This window comes from Pogoniulus pusillus, chromosome 5, assembly GCF_015220805.1.
Source record: "Pogoniulus pusillus isolate bPogPus1 chromosome 5, bPogPus1.pri, whole genome shotgun sequence".
Classification (NCBI taxonomy): Eukaryota; Metazoa; Chordata; class Aves; order Piciformes; family Lybiidae; genus Pogoniulus; species Pogoniulus pusillus.
The window spans coordinates 23,030,971-23,053,551 of NC_087268.1; the positions used below are offsets into that span (position 1 = coordinate 23,030,971).

The 22,581-nt window shown below is 39.6% G+C and overlaps 1 protein-coding gene across 1 annotated transcript in view; it reads left to right on the plus strand.

Moving 5' to 3' along the window:
• Positions 1-22,581, plus strand: part of OCA2 (OCA2 melanosomal transmembrane protein) — a 245,780-nt gene that overhangs the window by 141,139 nt on the left and 82,060 nt on the right. Inside the window, exons 16-18 of the mRNA XM_064143512.1 lie at positions 6,304-6,451; positions 7,966-8,023; positions 9,377-9,485. Of these exons, the coding sequence (XP_063999582.1) occupies positions 6,304-6,451; positions 7,966-8,023; positions 9,377-9,485 (315 nt within the window). The remainder of the gene's footprint in view (positions 1-6,303; positions 6,452-7,965; positions 8,024-9,376; positions 9,486-22,581) is intronic.

Genomic DNA, 22,581 nt, shown 5'->3' on the forward strand with positions numbered 1-22,581 from the left:
CAGTGGTAATATAAATTAGTTATCAGGCTGATCCACTGTAAGGAAATCTTCTGAATTAGAGTTTTATCGGATGAGTAAATAGATGGAGTTTTCCCTGGTGTAACATGATCATTAGATCTCATCTGAGGTTGGGACAGGAATTTTGGACATGAGGAAACAGGATGTGAGACCTTCCTCGTCAGGGACAGGCAAATGTTACCTTTATGTTGCCTTAGTTGTAATTCTGAAGTAGTTGATAAGAACCTGCAGTTGCATTAAGCCCTTGTCCACGTGAAATATCAGATACTTCCTAACTCTAGGGGATGCTGCCTAAGTGGATTTGCAGACTTGATGTGTGAGAAGTATAGAAAGTGACCCAAAGTTTTTAGGGCATGTTCACCGTTGTCACTGATTTCAGGGTCCTGCATTATATTTCCCTCAAAATAAAAGTTACTGCTATTTGTCACGGAGGGGTATTCTGCCACTTATGCCTATTTTGGCGGAGGGGAGAAATTAATTAGGGTGAGATAATGTTATATAAAAATATATATTTATTAAACTCAGTGTTCTGGACTCTCACCATCCCCAACCACTGTATATTAATATTAAAAGGATTCTTACACAGTTATGAAAACATTCTAGGATAAAACATCTACAGAAACTTGTTAATAACTAGCAAACATTCAAACTATAAACAGAGAGAGTTTTCCCCACAGCAAATACCGTTTGGGGTCTATACACTATTTGCCCCGCAGAATGGGCTGAAAACTGCTTCTGCTCTATGGCAGAGACAATGGATTATTACAGAGGCATCGAAACAATTACAATTCTTATTAATCAATGATCACCCTCCGGGGCTACGTCACAGCCTATGCCAGTGACCAAACTTCAGGGGATCTCTGCCCGTGGACTTTGAGGCTGGAATCCTCCTGGCTTGAGGGGAAAGGATGAATCTTCCCAGTTTGTGGGGAAAGACAGTCTCTGACTTGGTTCTCCATACGAAGGATGCAATCTCTGCCTTTGTGCTTCTGGCTGCTCTGTCCAGGGATTCTTAGCAGGCAGGATCTCAGGTGCAAGAAGAGAATATTGTGCAGTCTCTAGCATGATTCACACGTGGGTAGCAGGCCAATCTTGTGTGCAGACAATTCAGAGTCTGCTTCCTGGTTAACTCAGCGGCAACGGTGCTTACCAGGCAATGATAAGGCAGTGGGCATGCAGGATGTGCGCGGCTGCTGGGAGTCTGAGCTACGTAGGTAAAGGCAGGCAATACAGGATCTGGTCCTGATAATACAGTGGTGTGCAGATGTGCACAGCTGGCTAGGACACTATAGTCTCCACATATATATGTATAGGCAGGCTTAAGTGAGCTCTGCAAGTAAGGTACACCGGCAGGGAACTGCAAGTGAGTCTGCGCTGCAAGTGGGTCAGAGCATGAGCGTCTGAGCATCTGAGCATGGGGGTCTGAGCACGTTGTTTACCTATGTACCCCTATTTATTGAATGTGGGCCAAGATTAATGGTCCCTTGGCTACTAGAATGACCAATCAGGTTGGCAGTTAGCCAAATTTTACCATAATAGGCAAATGCCACTTGCCTGGACTTTCCCAAATGTGGGGATCACTTGGGCTTACACCAGGGAAGCACTAGCTGGGTGTGTGGGGAGTTACACAACGTGTTCATAAACAGGGGTCCTGGCAGAAAAACATGTCCAGGCAGAGCAAGGCATAAACAAGCCTATTTTCGGGCCTACAGGCCCTCCACGACACTATTATATACATATCACCTGATGCAACAATGAGTTATTACAGGAAGAGTATACATGAAAGAGAAATAGGAGAAACATTCTGTGGGATGACCTAATAAAAATTCTTCACAAATTATTACAGAAGTCACTGTATAAAAGATGTATTAACTATTCTGATTTTTCAAAGGCAATTTTACTCTGAAAGTAAATTCTACAGCAGGCTGGATGTTCACATACTTGATATGTTTAGAAAACTAAGGGCTGAAACCTCAAGCATGCACTTGTTGTATATAAAGACAAGACGAAAACAATGTGAAAACGTGTATATATTTTTTTAACATTGATCAGAAAGGACCAGGCAGACCTTGCTGAGTCTGGAGATTAACCCCACAGCAGTTCTGGCATGGATCAGGAATGTCCAACATAAGTTATGCTGCATTCTGCTCTGTGGGTTTGTCTCACAGACACATTGATACTTGCTACCCCTTTATGAAGCAGAGAAAATAAAGATCCTTGTATGAAAATACTCACTGGGGATCTGTGTCCTGGTTAGATGGTAAATGTTTCAACTTTCCTCCATCAGCAAAGTCTTTGGTGAAATTTAACTTGGAAAGGCTGGGGCCAAATGCTCTGTTGGGATTCACAAACAAGATCAGAGAAAGTAGAGCTGCAAAGACAAGCTGTCAGTAAGCATATGTCTAAACTTGATAACCATGCTTCATGAGTTTGCCATGTAAAAAGACAAAACCTTGCTCCTTATCTTGGACTTAGGATGAGAGAAAATTTCAAAGCCATAGGCCAATTGATTTGAAAATTGCACATGAAAGCATTACAAAAAGGAGTGTTCCCTGACTGAGGAGGTTCTTCCTATTCACTTAATTGAATATAAACATTTCTATCTCTTTCATTCTAGGGCAGCATGTAGGGTCACAGGAATACTTCTTTCACTATAAAAGATTGAGGAAATGTTTTCAAAGAAAAAAAAATTGCCTGGGATGTTCTATGTGCAAGAAAGTCATGATCAAAATTTTCTCCATCTGATTTTGCTGTATGGGAAGAAACAATTCCACAGCTCATGATTTCAGACCAATTTAAAGCTAGATGCTATAAGGAAATAGCTTATTACCCAATTGACCAGAAACTACTGGATCTGAAGTAGTTTCTGAACATGTGAGCACTACTTATTGCCAGAGTTACTGTATAAATTCAGACTATTAAAAAAACAAAAAGTAGTGCCATTTTATGAAAGCAAATACTTCACTATCTCTGAGGTTTAAAATATGTGGGGTTTATCACAGATCCTGTCCACTCTAATTCTCAGAAAGAGTGGGTTTTGTTTTGTTTTCTGTGGGGAGCAGATCAGCTGTGGCCTAAAGCTCTGTCACTTGTTTATATTCTGGAATAAAATGGAAAATCAATGCTAATATGTTTGTCTGCATCAGACACACATATTCAAGCTGTGACTGTACAGGCTTAGACTGGACATTAGGAAACATTTTTTCACAGAAAGAGTGGTCAGGCATTGGAATGGGCTGCCCAGGGAGGTGGTTGAGCCACCAGGCTGAATATGTTTAGAAGTCATTTGGATGTGGTACTTGAGGATATGCTTTAAGAGTAAACTTTGTAGAGTAGGCATAATGGTCAGACTTGATGGTCCTTGGGGTCTTTTCCAACTGGAATGTTTCTGTGATTCTGTCAAATGTTGATGGGAAAGTAAATAATGGTTAGGAAAGGATCTCCAGGTCTCCACAGAGTCATGTGAACTGTTTGATAAGCAAGGCCAATGTTTTAATACAATTTAGTGTCCGATTTATGCTCCTGGCAAGAGTCACCAGATACCTTACAAAGAAAAGTGATAAATCCTGCATCTCTTTCTGCAGTTCAGGTATGAATCTCTTCTTGGAAAAAAAGCCCTAGGTGAGCTCTAGTTGTTTAATAACCTAGGATAAGCATTGGGGTTTTGTGGCATTTAGCAAAGGATAAATTTGCTAAGAGGTGAAGCACCTGGTGTTTGGCTGGTCCTCAGAGATTAGAGGGGATAGAGGTGGCTGGACCTATCTCATACTAGGTAGGCCAACCATTGATGTGGCTTACAGGCCCAGCGCTGGCTGCACAAACAGCTTGTCTGCTGTATGTCTGGCTGCATTCAAAAGCAGCAGTCAGGTAGATGAATAGTATGGTCTATTTACATGCAACATATAGTGATTCTTTAAGGTTGCTAGCAACAAATGCATTACGCCACAGAATAGCTACACAGCTAGTATAGTCTATTTACATGTGTGATGGTTTGGGCATTAACCCGCCCCCCCACACTTTTGAATTTGCCCCAGCTAACTCAGACGGACCCTGGGAATATAAATGAAGCTATTTATTGTACAGCAGCAAATATACAAGCAGCAATTTACAATATATACAGTTATATACAGAAATATACAAAGGATAAACAATACAGAAGCACAACTCCCCTCCCAGAAACCTGAGTCCCCAGGAGGGGCTTTCAAACCACCCCAACACCTCCCCTTGCCCTCTCAACCTTACCCCAGTTCTCAGGAAGAAGAGAGGTGCAGCCAAGAGGTTAGGGAGCAAGGTTAGTGGGAGCAAGGTTAATTAGATGTGTCTAGGTCTGAAGGCAAAGGCAGAATGAAAGACAAAATGGAGAATGTTTTACTTCTTCTTCCCAGAGCTCTCAGCGTGACTGTGAGTGAAGGAGACACAATTGTTTTTCATTTCACTGCCCATTATCTAGTTCTTTTACCAAAACATTCTAGCTTGCTTCTAACTAGCACAACATGCAACATATAGCAATTCTTTATGGTTGCTAGCAACAAATGCATTACACCACAGAATAGCTACACAAGCACAAGCTTAATTTCTTTGGAAAGCACTCGGTGCAGCTGAGGTCTCAAGTCGTATCAAAAGATGTCCCTTCAGGAATGGGGTGAGGAGGACAAATGTATCAATCCCTGTTTGGTGCTGAAATTCTTGTCCCTCAAGTAAGAAATCAAAGTAATATCTATACCTTGTATCTACTATGATGCAGAGTATGGAAAGTAGGACTGTGGTAAAGTCATTGCTTTGTTATCAGTTGAATAAGCAGTTGAGCTCTCCTGCATGTGATCAGTGGAGGAATGACTCTACAGGCCCTTTCAGTGTAAGAATGGGCCTTGGTCTGCTCCTCTTTCCTCTCTGGTGACCACAAATCTCTACTCAACCTCTGTGCCTGCTGTGATCACCTCAAGTTTATAAATACTGTTATTTCATGCTTTTCCACTGTTACATGCTTCTGACAGCTTTATATAGTGTGAGTTTATGTTTCTAGCCTTGCATTGTAAAGCTTAGGCAAAGATGAGCATTTTGATGGATGTGTGCCCATCTGTAGACGTGAACCTTACAAAATGAGCCAACTGCTATTCAGATCCCTTTTTTTTTTTGTGTCAAGTATGTAGAGTCTGAACACACTTTTTCTCTTAAATGTTTGAACTCTGTCAAGTATAATACTCTCTTACGGTTAGTCTTTACACAATTCACTTGTTTACCATTGTAAATGCTTGGTCACAAAGGGAAGAGGGGAATTAAACATGTTCAGTCTTTTTGATAGTACGTACTGTGAGCCACTAGAGATTTGTAGCGGTAAATGTTAATATCACTGCCTACATCAAAATGTGTTTAAACATTTCTTACATTACTTCATAATTAATTTTTAAAAATAAATAATGCATATGGTTTGTATACATGGTGCAAAGACTACCACATCTATTTCTCAGGATTAAAACAATTTCCTCTTTGAACTGGGATCTTAAGACATAAGAGAACAGGAAAAAGAAGTGTGTGGAAAGATCCTATTGCTTTATCAGGAAGCATTTTCACAAACAATTTCTGAATGACTGTTCTGCTTTTATATTTTTTGTGATTTGCTGAAAAATGGAAAGCTTTTTTTGGTTGTGCCAAGTGTAAGGTCGTTCTTGGACAAGAACATGTGTTTTTTGATCATTCCCCAAAGGCTTGCCAATACTGGGAAAAAATAAATCAGAAAGTGTTGAAAATCCCATTGAGACTTTGGAGTTTGATTTCAAGCGTTAATCAGTCTGTCTGGACTCACACAGAATCATTTAGATCAGCACACAGGTCATGGATATTTTCAGTGCCTAAGAATGAAGGAATTAAGTCTTCTTAGGAAACCTTTAAGTTGTTATTAAACAATATTTCATTAGACAGTGCTAAATTTCAGTTTCTCCTTACATTGATATTTTTTCATCTGTGAACCCAGAGGGAGTGGAAAGAAGGTTGCCCATTCTGAGTACAGTGAAGGAACATTTGCTGTGATTCCTAAATACAATGTGACTAGTATTTGTTAGAATTATAAAAGCAGTGTATATTGGTGGTTTATTTTCTGATGAACAATCATTGTGCTACAATTTTAGTACAGAAGCTTGTGAGAGACATTTGCAAGCACTTGGAAATGGTACTTCCTTTCCTTTAGGAAAAGGCTTTGAGATTGATTTTTTTTAAAAACATTTTGTGTGCCTCTGTTTTCCCATGTGTTACACCAGTTCTAAGACAAGCAATGTGGGTTATTTTCAGAGCTGAAACATGAGATCTATGTTTGGAGACTGACTGCACAGCGCATTAACCCAGCCAGCAGAGAGGAGACTGCTGTGAAATGCCTCTTGATGCAGAAGGTGCTGACTCTAGAGATGCTTCTGAGGAAGAAGCTGAGGACTTTTCACAGGTGAGCAGGGACCAGGGTGTTCCAGCTGTCCTGCTGTGACCCTCGATGGGGACAAGCTAAAGGCACAGGAACTGGCAGGGAACTCCTGCTTGTCTGAGGCTCTTTGTTTCAACCATCCTAGGCTCACAAGTAATTTTCAGTGGAGCTGAAGGTAAAGGCTTTCAGGGATCTTCACTAGGACAAGACCTATATTCTTAGGTGTCTTTTGATAAGATGGGTGTCAAGGCAGATATGAAGAGTCACAAAACTGATGTACAAGTTCTGGAAAATAAATATTGACATAACCCAGGTTTAAAGGCCTAGAAATTTCAGGTAGCTTTTTATTTTAAAAAAATCACCCAATGTCACTGGACTTCTCTAGGTGGTAGTGGCTGCAGTGTAATAAAATGTTAACACTTCTTTTTTCTTTTAACTGAAAGATTCTAATGTTCTTTAGAAAACAGCTGATTTTGAAAATTCAATTCAATGAATTACTGTGTTTTAACACATAATGAAATCTTCAGTATGAACCTGAGTTCAGACATAATTGTTTATGGATATAAAGCAAGTTATGTAACTATCACTAGCAGAAATGTTAACCCTATTTTGTTTACATTCCAGCAAAACCAGCTGTTATGCTATGGAATTTGATGACTGAGAATAGCGATTATAAATAACCTATCACTAAACAACATGCTAGATAGGCAAAGGCATGTAAATAAGATGTCTTAAACTCTTCCAGTTATAAGATTACTTTTGTTCACACATTTTCTTGGCTGGTATTGTGCACTTTGAATGGAGCAACAGCATTAACACTTGAAGACCAAAATGCTGTTTAAGTCACCTCCTTTTTAAAAGATTCTAACAGATTTTTATTAGACTTAGCAACACTCTACAGAAGACACTTCTGCAGTATAAATAAAAATGGCAGAGTTATTTAAAATCAGGATTCCTCCAGCACAGCTCATTTACAACAATGTGAAAATTCATTAGCATTAACAACAGCACTCCTGAACTGCAAACCCCAAGGCTTCTTGCTGGAGGGCTGACTATGCTGATAACATGATGAAGTTATTCAGATCTTCAAAACTTCATTATAACATGCAAATGTGAAATATGTATGGTCTGTCTTGTTGATGTTAGCATGTGACCGCTCTACTACTGTGGTGTTATCGCTGTAGACCACACATTGACTCTTGAAACTATTGAGGGAGCTACATAATGCATATAGCCAGATCCTATACCAAGGTCCATAGTCTGGAGGAACAGGAGAATACTCGTACTCCTTCCAAGCCCCCTGCACACTTTATACCAATGGGTTTGTGTATTAGTACAACATGTTACTAAAAGGAGTCTTAAGGACATGCTTATGGGAATTTGGCAGCTGGCCTTACGAAGGCCGTGAGTCCTTTGTGCTATGTGTTACTCCACACAGGGGAAGAGGTGATCTGCTTGTGATGAGAGGGATTTATGCCAATGCTCTTCTCAGAGCACTAATTTCACTCTGGAAAAAAGCAAGTGTCATTGTCTTTCAGGCAAATTTCACAAGAAGATAAAAACTGGGAAACAAATATTCAGGAACTTCAGAAAAATGTAAGTAGATGGCAGTTTTCCTCAGTATCCATGTAAGCAGATCTGTGTCTTTGTAAGGAGAGAGTGTTTTGAATCCAGTGCAATTTTAATAACTCTCGTGACAGCAAAAATGCTGGCAGGCAGGTTGGCTGGCTTCTCATTGAGACAGGGTTACTGAACCACATTTCAAGGTTTGGTTAGGTTTTATTCTTTTGTTCCTTAACAAAAAAACAATTTAAAGGATCAACAGTGTCTTAATTTTTTAATCCACGTCTAAAAGGGATGCAGAAGGTGTCAGATAGTTTTTTATAAATGAAGTATGATGGTACAGTACACTCCTGAATGTACCAAATATCATCTCTAATTTACTGTACTGTGTGTGACACACCTGTATTTAAGTAGGGATAAATAATTTGGATAAATCCTGTTTTCTTTGCTGTGCACATTTCAACACTGCCTAAATTGTTATGATGAAGTTGGATCTGATGAGTTGTGAAGTCTATGATGGGATTAATTTCATCTAAATTCAACTGTGAAAATGTTTCAACCTTTCTGGCTCATTGGCATCACTAATGAACCCAGGTCTGTGTTTGGGAGCTCAGATCCTTCACTGGGAAATTGCTGTCCTATATGTCACAGAACAAAACCAACAGGACTCCTTATTAGACTGTACACTTTTTCCAAGGCATTGTATAAAAGACAAACTTAAGAACAGAGACTTTAATAGAGCTTTGAACTATGTAAAATGAGAAAGACATCAGACTGAAAGAAGGTGATTTCCTGGATTGGTGACAAATGTGAGATGAGAGCAGAGAAGCAGAGTTGTGGTAGAAAGCACTGGGTCTGAATGTGAGACCATGAGGAGGTCAGAACATGGGTGCAGGAACTGATCCCAGGGACGTTGAAGTTGCATAGGGGTTATGGTCTTGATGTATCCATGAGAGCTGCACAGCCATCATGAAACATCTGGCAGCTAGACTAGTCTATAGGTTTTCAAAGTACACATGAGAAAAAGAGTGATTTTGTCCAGGGTCAGGAAACCACAGAGTGTCCAGAATGCTGTCTAGTAGGAATTACATTTCAACCTTATTTTTACTGAAATGAAATTGTGATCACGGTAGATTAACATAGCTGAACACAGCTATTGAACAAAGTAGCAGCTGCTAACTGCTTCTGTATATTAGATCACACTGGGCCACATATTCATGGTTTTTTGAAATGCTTCAATTTAATTATTTCTATCTTTTAAGTTGAAGAGGAATATACAATAAAGGAAAATAACTTTGTGCTTCACATATGCACTTGTGAACTCTATGCATAACAGGTAGCTCCTTCTTTAATACAGTTATTATTTTTTTTCCTCCCTGTCTGCAGCACAGAATAACAGACAAAATTCTTCTCATCAAATGCTTGACTGTGCTGGGATGTGTTATTCTTATGTTTTTTCTCAACTCATTTGTTCCAGGCATCTACCTAGATCTTGGTAAGTTTCATAGTTTTGTTTTATCTAAGTAAAGAAAACAACTTCTGTGAAAGAAACAATAATATTTTTCTGAGTCTGGATCCTTTCAGAAAGCCACTTTCCATATGTCTCTGGCCTCATAATTTCACCAGATTTATTAGAACAGCAGTTTCTCAGCACAGGCTTTCCAAATGCAGTCACATTCCAGTAATGCCAAGAGGAACAACAAAATGCTTGTTACTTTATTTTTCTGACTTCTCAATACTAATGAGCTGACTAAATATTACAGAATGAGCAAATCTGATTTTAGCATCATTGCACTGTAGTGACCTACATTCACTGCTGTGAAAGGCCGAGATGCATTCTAGAGACCAGAAAATCATTCCATGGAAGAACAAAATATAGCCTGGCATTATTTCTTAAATATAGACAACTCTTTATATAACTTCCAGTCTAAATTTCTTTATTGCCAGAATAAATAATTTCCCCAAATAATAATAAAAGACACTGTATATGTGTGAAAAGCAAGCCCCTATGCTTTCTATGTGTAGACCTGTATGCGCAGGTTTTTACACAGTTAGCTGCATACCTGTGTGAGTATGGGTTCTGCATAGCCTGAAAACAAAACCAAGTTAAATCTCACATTTAACTGAGGGAGAGTCATCAAACCTGACTGGGCATTGCCCAATAAGAAGTTAAAAATATACTTTTAGGCTACTTGAAAGTTGTAAGATTTCAGATTTATGTTTTTTTCACAAAAGCTGAATTTTGCCACTGTGTACATCCATCCCAATGGATGAAAGGTGCAACAGCCTTGAGGAGGAGTACCTCATAATCAGTACATCATTAACTATGTCATCATATACACAGATGCTACATTGAAATCCATTTTTGTTATGCACAATATAGAGCTAGTCATAGACGTACAACGATGATCAAGTTGTAGCAAGACCTTCAGTAGCTGCTACTGATGCTTCTGGTATATTGACTGGGTCAGGAAGGTATCTAACAATAGCAGAAGGCTGTTTGCTGGAACCTGGGGAAACATAAGTGTTGTGTATTGATGGAACTGGTGGGATCATGCAGGTCACTCTTTTAATAGGTATAGCTTTGCTGCTAAATGCAAGGAACTGATCCCCAGCTCTCAGGCATTAGAGGTGCAGAATGGCTCCTGCTGCTCAAACCACTCTTTCAGAGCAGACTGCCTGCATCTCCACAGCACAGTGGTTGGCCCTGTGTTTCCTCTTGACATAAAAGAACGGGTTAATTTTAAAATTTGCAGTGGGGACAGTTTATAGCCCAGTACAGCTGTGTTTTAGGATTGTAATGCTGAGGACATGTGTTACATTATCTGGTACACACTATAGAGTTTGAGTACACAAAGCCACCAAGTGTAATGTTGGAGTAACAGTGCAGAGCAGAGACACAAACCTGATCCACACTCCTGCTGCTGTTTGGTTGTGATCTCTGAAGTGAATTGTCTTCAGAATGCACCTTGGTTTGCATTTACTTGAGATGAAACAAACTGAGTCACAGTAAAAGAGTCTGGGACAAAATCAACATATACACAACTGAGACTCTAAGGGACTAGTACCTTGCTGTAGACTTGGACTAAGCAGTTAAACAGCAGTGTCAATACACCCATCAAGGCCTTGTTGGAAGTCCTGGTGCCCTTGAGCAGTATGAGGTTAGGAAACAATCCACGTTAGCTAGACTTTCTTACTCCAGCTGGTGCTACAGCTGCTGTGGCAGCTTCTCTATTCCAGAGTATTTGCCATGCAAATGGGGGGTTTCGGCTCATAAAAAATATTATCTGCTAGAAATTTTAAAGGTATACTGATGTATGACAGTGAAAGTGTTATATTACTAGGGTGCAGAAAGATGCAGAAGCTGAAGACAGTTGAACATGCATGAAGTCACAGTGGCTAAGTAAGGCAGGCAGTCACACTGGCAATTTAAGACACCAGTTTCCATCTTCACTTTTCTGCCTCAGACAAGTAGGCACTGAACCACATAGCATTTCTTGAATTAAACTCAACATCTGTGTTTCTCAAAAATCATAGGCAGTTGGTAAAGACTGAAAAGCACTGCTTGCACATGCTCCTGGTGAGATACTTCAAAACTACAAAGTGGTTGAAGTGAATATTAGAAGAAATTTAACAGCTGATAATGTTTTTTCGTCTTACTTTATGTAAATAAAAGAAATGAGAACAAATGACATGGTTGGCAGTGTAGGTTTTCATTATTCACTAGGTGATCTTCAGATGCAGCTTTGAAAGTAAATACAGGCTGCATGTGTTCTGTATAATTTCTCCCTCGTCTATATTCATGGCAAAATGATCAGATTAATGAGTAGGTGTTATTAAAGCATGCACATCATTTCTATTAACAATTAATGGAACCTGCAAATATCTACTGAGATCTAACTGACGATTCTTGAATTCCATTGTCTTGAAGATAGCTGTCATTTATTTATCATTACTGAAGCAATGTTTTTGTCTCTATGAATGTTAGTCCTCTAGCACATCAAAATGAATCTCCTAAAATAGAGTTAATCTTGTACTCTAATGGTTTGGGTAAATTTGTTCAATATGTTTTTCTCATAAAAATGGCAGTAGATTGTAGCTCAGTGTTTCATTTTCTACCAGAATAATGTTTTATATGAGGCTACAGTGTTAGAAGTCTAATAACTTTTAATTGCATTTGGTAGAGTAAATTAGAAAGATTATAGAATTCTTTATCAGTTCCCAGCCTTGATGCAATTTTTCCATTATGAACTTGGAATCATTAATACAATTTGTGGGAACTGACATTTTAATTTAAATAATAAAATCTGCATACTTAGATACCTTTTATAATGCCTTATACAAAGCAGAGCACTTTCTTAGTTTTGATACTTGATCATCAAGTTATTTAGACTAGTTCTATGAACAATCTATGTTAATGAAAGATTAGTACTAAGACTTTTAACAAACAGGTGTGGCAAACATTCTACAATACTTTCATGTGACCCCATGGGATTTCACTTTCTTGATAAATCATTGATAAAGCATCTAATAAGTGTAAAAAAAATCGATGTAAAGCCCCTTCAAGGATTGCATCTGATTCCTATTTTGACTTTAACTTTCAAGTAGGCATGTGTAGAGCTTGGAACTGTGATGTGATCCACCAGAAAAGACAAATTGTTTCAAAGCTAAAGAAGCAGGATTTTGCTGGCATTTAAACTAGATTATCATTATTATTTTTAATAAAGGATGCCCAAAATGACTGGGTCAGAAAAAAAGACGCAATATCCATCTATAACCTATTTCCTTCTGCTTGTGGGGGGGCAGGTCCTTCTTCTGTGACTGGATGACCCACCTGGTAGATGAGGGGACGACTGTGGATGTGATCTGCTTAGACTTCAGCAAAGCCTTTGAAAGTCTCCCACAGCATTCTCCTGGAAAAGCTGGCAGCCCATGGCTTGGACAGGCACATCCTTTGCTAAGTTAAAACCTGGCTGCATGATTGGGCACAGAGAGTGTGAATGGTGCTGCATCCAATTGGTGTGCCTCAGAGATTAGTACTGGCCCCATCTCTATTCTACATCTTTATCAATGATCTGAATGAAGGGATTGAGCATACGACATCAAGTTAGGAGGGAGTGTTGATCTCCTGGAGGCTGAGGGACCTGGACTGACTGGGTTGATGGGCTGAGGCTAACAGTATGAGATTCAACAGGACCAAGTGCAGGTCCCACATTTTGGCCACAATTACCCCATGCAGCACAACAGACAGGGGGATGAATGGCTGGAGAGCAGCCTGGCAGAGAGGGACCTGGGAGTGCTGTCTGGCAACCAGCTGAACAGGAGCCAGCAGTGTGCCCAGGTGGTGTGGAAGGCCAGTGGCATCTTGGCCTGTATCAGGAATAATACGGCCAGCTGCACTAGGGATGTAATTCTCCCCCAGTACCTGGCATTGGTGAGGCCTCACCTCAAGCACTGTGTGCAGTTCTGGGCCCCTCACTTCAAGAAGGATATTGAGGTGCTGGAGTGGGTCTGGAGCAGAGTGACAAGACTGGTGAGGGGGCTGGAGGGAAAGTCATGTGAGGAGAGGCTGAGGGAGCTGGGGTCGTTCAGCCTGGAGAAGGGGAGCCTTAGAGGAGACCTTATCACTCCCTTCAACTACCTGAAGGGAAGTCATAGTCAGGTGGGAGTTAGGCTACCCTCCTAGGCAACTTGTGACAGGACAAGAGGGCATGGTCTGAAGCTGTGCCAGGGAAGATTTAGGATGGATTTTAGGAAGCACTTCCTCACGGAAAGGGTGAGGAATGGACTGCCCAGGTTGGTGGTGGAGTCACTGTCCCTGGAGGCCTTTAAGAAAAGATTGGATGTGATACTTGGAGGCATAGTTTAGCTGATGTTGAGGTGTTAGGTCATAGATTGAATTTGAAGATGTCTCAGGTCTTTTCTGGCCTCAATGACTCTGTGATTCTTCAATTTGGTTTCAGTCAGTTCAAAGAATCACTGAGCTACCATGAACTCTGTGATGTTCCTTTCTAGTACCCATGAAGAGGGGACCCATCATCTCTGTGGCCCTGCTTATGTATGTTCCTCTCAGTGGTCTCTGTATGCAATGCTCTTTGCATTGTGCTCCTTGTAAACCCTTTAAAACTTGCTCCCTTACACCACTGGACGTCACTTTCCTAGGCTCAGGCTGAGTACTTTGAGACAGGAGGTCTCCCCTTTTCAGAGGGTTGCAACAGACTCTGTTGCTCTGATCTTCAAGAAATAAAGTGTAAGCCAAAGACTAAACAAAAGAGATGTTTGCTTTTCCAAAGAGATACTATCTCTATTTTGGCTGCAGACTGCTGGAAGCTGGAAAGATATCAGGAGAAATGCAATTGTACATTTTTCTTATTTGTACATTCAGTTTGTCTTTATTGATGCTATTTTCCCTTGTGGAGATATGGCTTCTGCTTAGTTGAATCTTTGCCATCATCATCTATGGACCTTCTTATGTTCCTCTGATAAATTAATAATTTGTGCAAGGAAACAGGGAGAAATTTTTGAACTCATTGAATTCTTCCATAATGTCAGACTACTATTTGCTCCAACCCTAGAAGAAGAGAAAGTTTGAAACTAAACCCTGAAGGAGGCTTTTTTGTTTCTGCAGAGGGGTTCTGACTTCATGCTATTGCCTGAGCCGTTTCTGGTATCTTTGGTGCCATTGGCATCTGTGATCCTTCAGACATCAGTGTTTAAGCTAATTACCTTCAGCTTCCCTTAAAATAACCTCTGGAGGAGGTTAATAATTGGTGAAAATGTGATTCATCTGACCTAATTTAGAAGTCTAACTCGTGAAATGATTCACCTTACCCATGCCACTTCACTTTTTGTATGCCAGAGGGCATCTTCTCAAATTATACCAAGTTTTAGTCATAGATACGTAAAAAACCCCAAATCTCAAGAGTTAGATGGACATTTGGCTTGAAAATTAATTATTTAGGGGGTTGACTTTTAACAAAAATCAGTTTTGGTTTTATCAACCAAAACAGTGTTATCAAACCCCCTGAACTTATGAACTTTAAAAAGATGTATGGTTTTATTAGTTTAACAAACTAATGTGATCACTACGACCTTTCTGGGTAGTACAACAAGTTTTTTAAATCAACATTCTGCATCACTTCTGTCAAGTAAACATCCTAGATCTAAATTTTCCCTGTTGTCCTTTCTCTAAACCTAAAATCCCTCAATATTTACAAAGATTATCTTGTTTGCTGAGACCTCATAGTTAAATATAGTTCAATCTAGTTTCTCTTGGAAAACTCCTTTGTGTCTTTTATGTCCACTGTGGTTTCACTTCTGACTGTAGCCTGGTCTTCAAATTGTGCAGCAGATACTTTTCAGGATCTGGAACTCTCTTTTTTTTTTTGTGATTTACCTTAAGTAGTTGCATCTTGTGTCACTGAAACTTTTTATATTGTGACTGGCATAGTAGAAAGGCAGCAAGATAATTAATTTAATTTGATTTAAATTGACTTCTATTTGTTTGGTAGGCCAAATAAATAAACAGACTTTCTGTTTATTTTACTACTAAAGCATTAAAGCAGAAGTGTGTTCAGATGCCATAGATTAAAAACCCCTCCTGCTGTCACTCCTTTGGATACAAGGTGTCATACTTTCTGGCCTATTTCCATAATTTACACAAAAAACTGTTGAAATTCGTGTAAGAAATCAGAAAATTGGAAAAGGCTTCAGTAGAACATACCTCCTACCAAATTACATCTGCAGAGAATAGTACCTAAATTGTAGCATCATTTTTGTCTTATCCTGGAAAGAGGAGTGACACCCCAAACTTAGGGAAGTGCTCTGAATCTGAACTTACTCCATATAATACTTCCCAATTTTCATCCTGTTTTTGTAAGTGAACACACTCAAATATTGGCTTAGACTGCAATTTGCATAGTTGAACCAGTAATTATAATAACAATTGGAAGAGAGTGGTACTTGTCTGGTATCTTGCTCTGTGATGAAGAGCAAGCAGCACGGTCCTAAAGAGGTTCACAAACTTGCCTGGACTTGCTACTGAATCACAGAAAGTTAGAAGTTCCATGCAATATTTACTTGGCTCAGAAACACTGATGTTAGTTCTCCATTAGTGCAGCCTACTAAGATTTTAACAACTAACTCCACCCATTTTCTTTTCTGTGCCATTTTCAGTAAGGAACTCACTGCAGCAGTGATTCTTTCCTAACAAATAAGGGAGTGATCAACAGGGTCAGTATGTGCAAAATCTTACATGAGCAATGACAGAAAACTTAGTATTATAGATCTTTGATTAAGTCATTGAATGCTACAAGCTGGAAGAGCTAATATTGACAAGTGAAATGAATGTACTCTCTGGTTTTGGTCTGAATTTGCATCCTAGGAAGCATTCTAAAAAGACATCTAATAAACGTTCCCCCCCAGCTTTTATCTGAGCCTGGCAACAGAGCATGTAGATGCATTTGAACATAAACTAAAAGGTTTCTTTAGAAGAATGAAAATGTTTTTAAAGTCGAACCACTTCCCCACAGCTTTTCAGAACTTCTCAGTTCCAAAAGATTTGCAAATGGTTACAGACAAAGGGGCATAGGGCCAAGAAAGGGTTGAACAGATCCCATCAACATGAAAGGACTGTTAATGTCAAAGCATCCAAAGGTTGTTATCTTTTACATTTTAAAATGGTATTCTGGAACTTTTTTTCTCATCTGGAATCAAGTAGTGTAAACCATATTATGCTATGGCCACGACAATCCCATACAGAGATACAGGCTGGGGTCGGAGTTGGTGGAGAGCAGCCAAAGAGAAAGGGATCAGGGGGTGCTGATCGATACAACAGTGTGCCCAGGTGGCCAAGAGAGCCAATGGCATCCTGGCCTGCATCAGGAATGGTGTGGCCAGCAGGAGCAGGGAGGTCATTCTGCCCCTGTACTCTGCACTGGTTAGACCACACCTTGAGTACTGTGTTCAGTTCTGGGCCCCCCAGTTTAGGAAGGACAGTGAGATGCTTGAGCGTGTCCAGAGAAGGGCGACGAGGCTGGTGAGAGGCCTTGAGCACAGCCCTATGAGGAGAGGCTGAGGGAGCTGGGATTGTTTAGCCTGGAGAAGAGGAGGCTCAGGGGAGACCTTATTGCTGTCTACAACTACCTGAGGGGTGGTTGTGGCCAGGAGGAGGTTGCTCTCTTCTCTCAGGTGGCCAGCACCAGAACGAGAGGACACAGCCTCAGGCTGCACCAGGGGAAATTTAGGTTCGAGGTGAGGAGAAAGTTCTTCACTGAGAGAGTCATTGGGCACTGGAATGGACTGCCCGGGGAGGTGGTGGAGTCGCCGTCCCTGGGGCTGTTCAAGGCAGGATTGGACGTGGCAGTTGGTGCCATGGTCTAGCCTTGAGAATTGTGGTAAAGGGTTGGACTTGATGATCTGTGAGGTCTCTTCCAACTTTGGTGATACTGTGATACTGTCCTGTATGGTGGTAGAGTAGTATAAGTCTGACACTGTTTGCAAGAATAGAATTATCTGTGCAGGAACAGAGAAAATTAACTCTAAATCTTTAGTTGTTTGTACCCATAGAGAAGGAGAATAAGAAAGTGTTTGTAGTTTGGAAATGTTTGGGTTTAGTTTAATTTGAGCAATAGTTGAAATGAAAGATTTATTATAGAAATACTTAATTTTACTGAGGAATTATTGTATGAATCGCTAGAAAAATAATGTAGGTTTAATAAGTTGATGTATAATTGTTTAGTTCTTAAAAATACAAATAAACAAACCAGAAAATCCAGGCAATCTATAAAACTGGTGAATGACATAGATGTGACAAAATGTAGGCTTAAAGACAAAAACTACATTATTAAGTTTAGAATGTTACACCATTACATCCTCATTGTCCACATTTGCTCTTTAATTTGTCACTGATATAATATTCTTTACCAGATTATCTAGAGTCTGCGACATTAATCATTTTAGCTGAGGAGAGTTTATAGATGCTAAGCCATGTCTCAAATAATACTGAATTATCAACTGTGTTTAAAGCTGTCACAATCGTTATTTTCAGCAATTATCTTGCAACAAAGAAAATGTTGGAATGGAGCTGGCTGAAGTAGTCAGTATTAACTTGGACTCAGAAAGCCTCATCCAGATCTTAGTTATTTCTTCTTAGAACAATTTTCATTTGCTCTTGAAAATAAGAGGAATCTGTTTTCCATAATCCTTGCAGTCTTAATTTCTTAGTTTCCAGAATATTTTGCTCTTGAAACTGTGCAGTCATCTTTACAAGTACAGAAGATATCATCTGCTCTTGAAGCTGCTCATACACTTGATTAGAAAAAAAAAACCACCAAGGTTCAGTAACAGATATGTTTGGTGTAGCAGCTTTTGTGCTTTATTGCTTAACTCTAGAAAAGTTGACCTTTTCTCTGTCTTGATATTTGCATCTTCTCAATTTATTTTTGGTTCACAACAGTCAGTGAGGCTATGGCAACAGACCGATTTTATTTTCAGTGACCTTTACTGAGATAACTCCATAAATTTTTTAGACTTATGGATTGGAGCAATATACACAGCTATATATCTGTCAGCACATCTTCCTTGGAGACACCGTGTCTAGCTATAGCAATATCTATCTTGAATGCCATGCTATCTCAGCTATGCAACTGTATTTGGAGAATTAACAAAGTTGGGTGTTGACATTGCAATACAACACTGGATATGATTTCTCATGGTGTTACTGCTATGCAACAGTCCACCACATCCTTTCCTAATGCACATGTGGTGATCTGTGATTACAGAGCAGCTAGTCTTCTGCTTCATTGTTCTATGCTATGGTTTTTTTTTTTTTGTTTGTTTGTTTTTTTTAATGTTGCAATTACCTTCTTTCAGCATAGGTCTCTGCTTCTTGTGCTTTGCAAGGGGTTCCAGTTTACACCTACTTTTTTTTCCACGTTCTTTTAATCCTCTTGTACTGTACTCAGCATTTTCTGTTGTAGAGCAAGTTGCCCTGGACTGTCACCATCACAGTTTTCTCCTCAAGAGGCAGCCCTAAACTGTGGTGCTACAAATAGCACAGACCAACAAAAAACAATTTCTATGAAGCTAAGCCTATGAAAACAGAGTACTCAAAAGACCTGCAAATTGATTCGTAAGGAGGCAACTTTGTTAAAAGAAAAGAATATCAAAGATAAAAAGGTGCTTGTCAGTTGAGAGCAAATATTTCTTAGAAACAGTTATCTCAGGGTGTATATTTTCAGACATAGTTGATTAAACAAAATGCAGGACACTTTAATTCACATGCATAACTACAGAAAAAATACATTCTGTGAGTTGAACAAGCAATAAGGGCAATATTTCTTTTATGTAACTTTTCCACCACAGTGTTTCTATACCCTTGTGTAGAAATGTAACTGAGTGTATGCTTGACGTAGAATTCTTGAATCGTAGAATGCACTGGGTTGGAAAGGACCTCTAGAGGTCATCTAGTCCAGGCCTGCTTCAGTAAGCAGGGACATCCCCAACTAGATGATGTTGCTCAGAGCCCCATCCAGCCCGACCTTGAATGTCTCTAGGGATGGGGCCTCCACCTCCCTGGGGAACATGTTCCAGTGTTACACTGCCCTCTTAGTAAAGAGCTTCTTCCTAATGTCCAGTATAAATCTACCTTCATCTACCTTAAAACCATTGCTGCTTGTCTGAGTGCTACGTGCCTTTGTAAATAGTCCCTCCCCAGCTTTCTTGTAGGCCACCTCAGTTGCTGAAAGGCCTCTGTAAGGTCTCCATGAAGCCTTCTCCAGGCTGTTATAGCCACACCATAGCATGTGAAGGACTAGCATACATACTTAGACTAAATTTTAAGGTATTGTGGAGTTAATTGTGCTCCTTCTGATTAAGCAGTTGGAATGTAAAGACAAAAAATAATATTATGCTTTGCTCAGTGACGAATGTCTAAAAAATTGGTAGGTCTGTCCTGTTGTTTACAGATTGGGGCATTGTATTTTCATCTGGCAGAAGCTGGTCTAGCTGATTTAAAGAAAACCCCAATCACTATAAATATGTGACCTTGAATATTGTGGCCTAAATTTTCTTCATGTCCAGTCCAGTACTGCCCATCACCAACAGGCTGCTCTCTGCTCTCTGAAGCCACCTAGTAGCTTGAAGACTTGTCAGGACCCCTTTAGCATTCTAATCTTTGAGCTGAATAACCTCAATTCTTTAAACATATCCTTTAACGTCAACTTTTCAGGCTGTTGATTGTGCTTACTTACCTGCCTTAGATTTTCTAATGGACATGTATGTTGATGTATATGTTCTCAGGGTTTACCAGGGTTGAAGAGATTCAACATTGCTTCCCAGGATTTGCTTTACTATTGTCCTGGTTCTGTGTTACAGTGATGCATTGTGTTCCATTGTGATCCACTGTATTTCTTGAGTCTTTTTTGTAGAACTGTTAGGCATCCAGTTGCTTCCCACCTTGGGTTTGTACAGTATTACCTCTTCCTACCTAAACGTGGTACCCTGTGTCTGTGTTTTCTTGATCAGCACACTGTTTTGCCCAGCCTAGCACTGAGATTGTGCAGTGGTATCCTGGCTTTGGTTTTCAGTGCAAATGTCTCAAGTGCATTTCAATTTCTGCAAAGATGTGTACCCTCAGTATTCATAAATATACTATTTCAAATTCTGTGCACATACAGAGTCTACATATTCACATAGTTAGAAGGAAGCTTATTATACTTTGAGCTGGTAGCAGGTCAGCCAAAATTACTTTTACTAAGGAATACAAATTTTTCTTAATGAACATTTGAAAGATCTACAGATTACATAGTAATTCTTCTTTTATTTCTTTCTCTTTCACCTGCCTTCCTCCCACATATTCTAGGCTTCTATTTGATTCTATTAGATTATTTTCTATTTTCAAGTTCTTCTGCTTGATTATTTCAAAATAAGAGGATTTTTTTTTTTGAGTAGGATTGCAATTGTATTCTGTTCGTCATGAGCTATTTACTGTTCCAAAGGTGTTTTTCCTGCTGCGTAAAGTGTATGAGAAAAGCAAAGCACTCAAGCTCTCTGTACTGTACTTCCCCTCCTACCTCCTCTGGTCCCAAGCAGAAATCATGGGAATCTTTTCTGTGAAGAATGCATTATAGTTTGTAAAGTGCATTTTGTAATAAAATTTCATTTTATTTTTCCTGAAATAAATAGAAACTGTCACTGTCTTAAACAGGTACCGTATCAGTGATGAGATGGAATTTAGATTTAGTTTCTCTCCATATTCTATTTCCAGAACATCAACTGTGAAACAGTGGCACTAAAAGGCAGTAAAGGAAGTGGTCTGTGGAACTATAAATGAGCTGTGCTTTCGCTATAGTAATGAGAAGCTATTTTTTGAAATTATTTCTATTTCTCTCTCTTCCTTCTGGCTGTCTTTTGTGGCCCAGTAAGCTAGAAAATAAATGAACAGAGAAGCCAGTCTTTAATGCATCCTAGTGCTTTCAATTCTTCAAAAGGAAAGAATGCTTCAAATTGAATCCGGGGCAAATGCAAAGTTATCCAAATACATAAACCACTGATACAGTATAGTCGCTGTCATAAGTGTACATAGGAAGGCCTCAGAAGAGCCTGGAAAACCTGCCCACTTAGGCAAGTTGCCACTAAATTTGTAGTTAACTTTCAGAAGCAGCTCAGCGGAGAGGACTTTAGCAGTTGTGGCATACACTGTCTGCTGTGTTTGTAAGGCTTCACAAGACTTTACTCCTGTCCAGTTGCCAGGTGCTTGGAACCACACTGTGGTACTAAAGGGCATCTTACATGGTCTTTCAAATTCCTGAAGAGAATTCCTCCTTTCTCTTCTCTTCTCTGCACTCTGAGAGATGGGTAACTGCATCTCTTCCTTGCAGGCATAGCAGGTGAAGCAAAATACAGAACATGTGTGTAGGTTGAAATAAGCTCCTTGCAGTTACAACTGGCAGCTGACACGTTTGATCCTGTGGAGACCTGTACTTGCTAGAGTACTGCCCGACGACATCTCCCTTGCCTGTCCATATCCCCAAGGAACATTGTAAGGCAGGGCACTGCTCTCTCATAGAGAGTTACATGTGTGGAGCCAATGCATGCTGATAATTCTCATGGTGCAGGAAAATGTCTGACTCTATCTGCCTCTTGTGCAATTCAATTCTCTCTCAATATTAGCTTTAGCAAATAATTGATAGCTCTGTACATCATGTTCAAACTGATTTGTTTTCATGTGAGGCAGAAGTGTAGAAATAAAGCCAAGATATTATCACAGATTGTTCCAGAACTATTGAGAAATTGTTGTTCTTTAATTATTCACCTTGTTGTACTAGCATGCAAAACACAATGTCATCTAGGTTTGTACAAAATAGCATTCAAATTCTGCTACCAAGGTCCTGATCTGCACACATCTACTTTCTGTTGCAGTATCCTTCTAACAAGATTTATGATTGTCTTTATTTAATGTGGAGTTGGGGCCAGTCTTCTTTACTGGAATTCAAAGAACAGTCAGGATGACAGTCAGAAAAAATTATGCTTTCTTCGTCCTTAGAGCAAATAACTATTTCATTTGCATGAACAGATTCACTTTGGTTTTG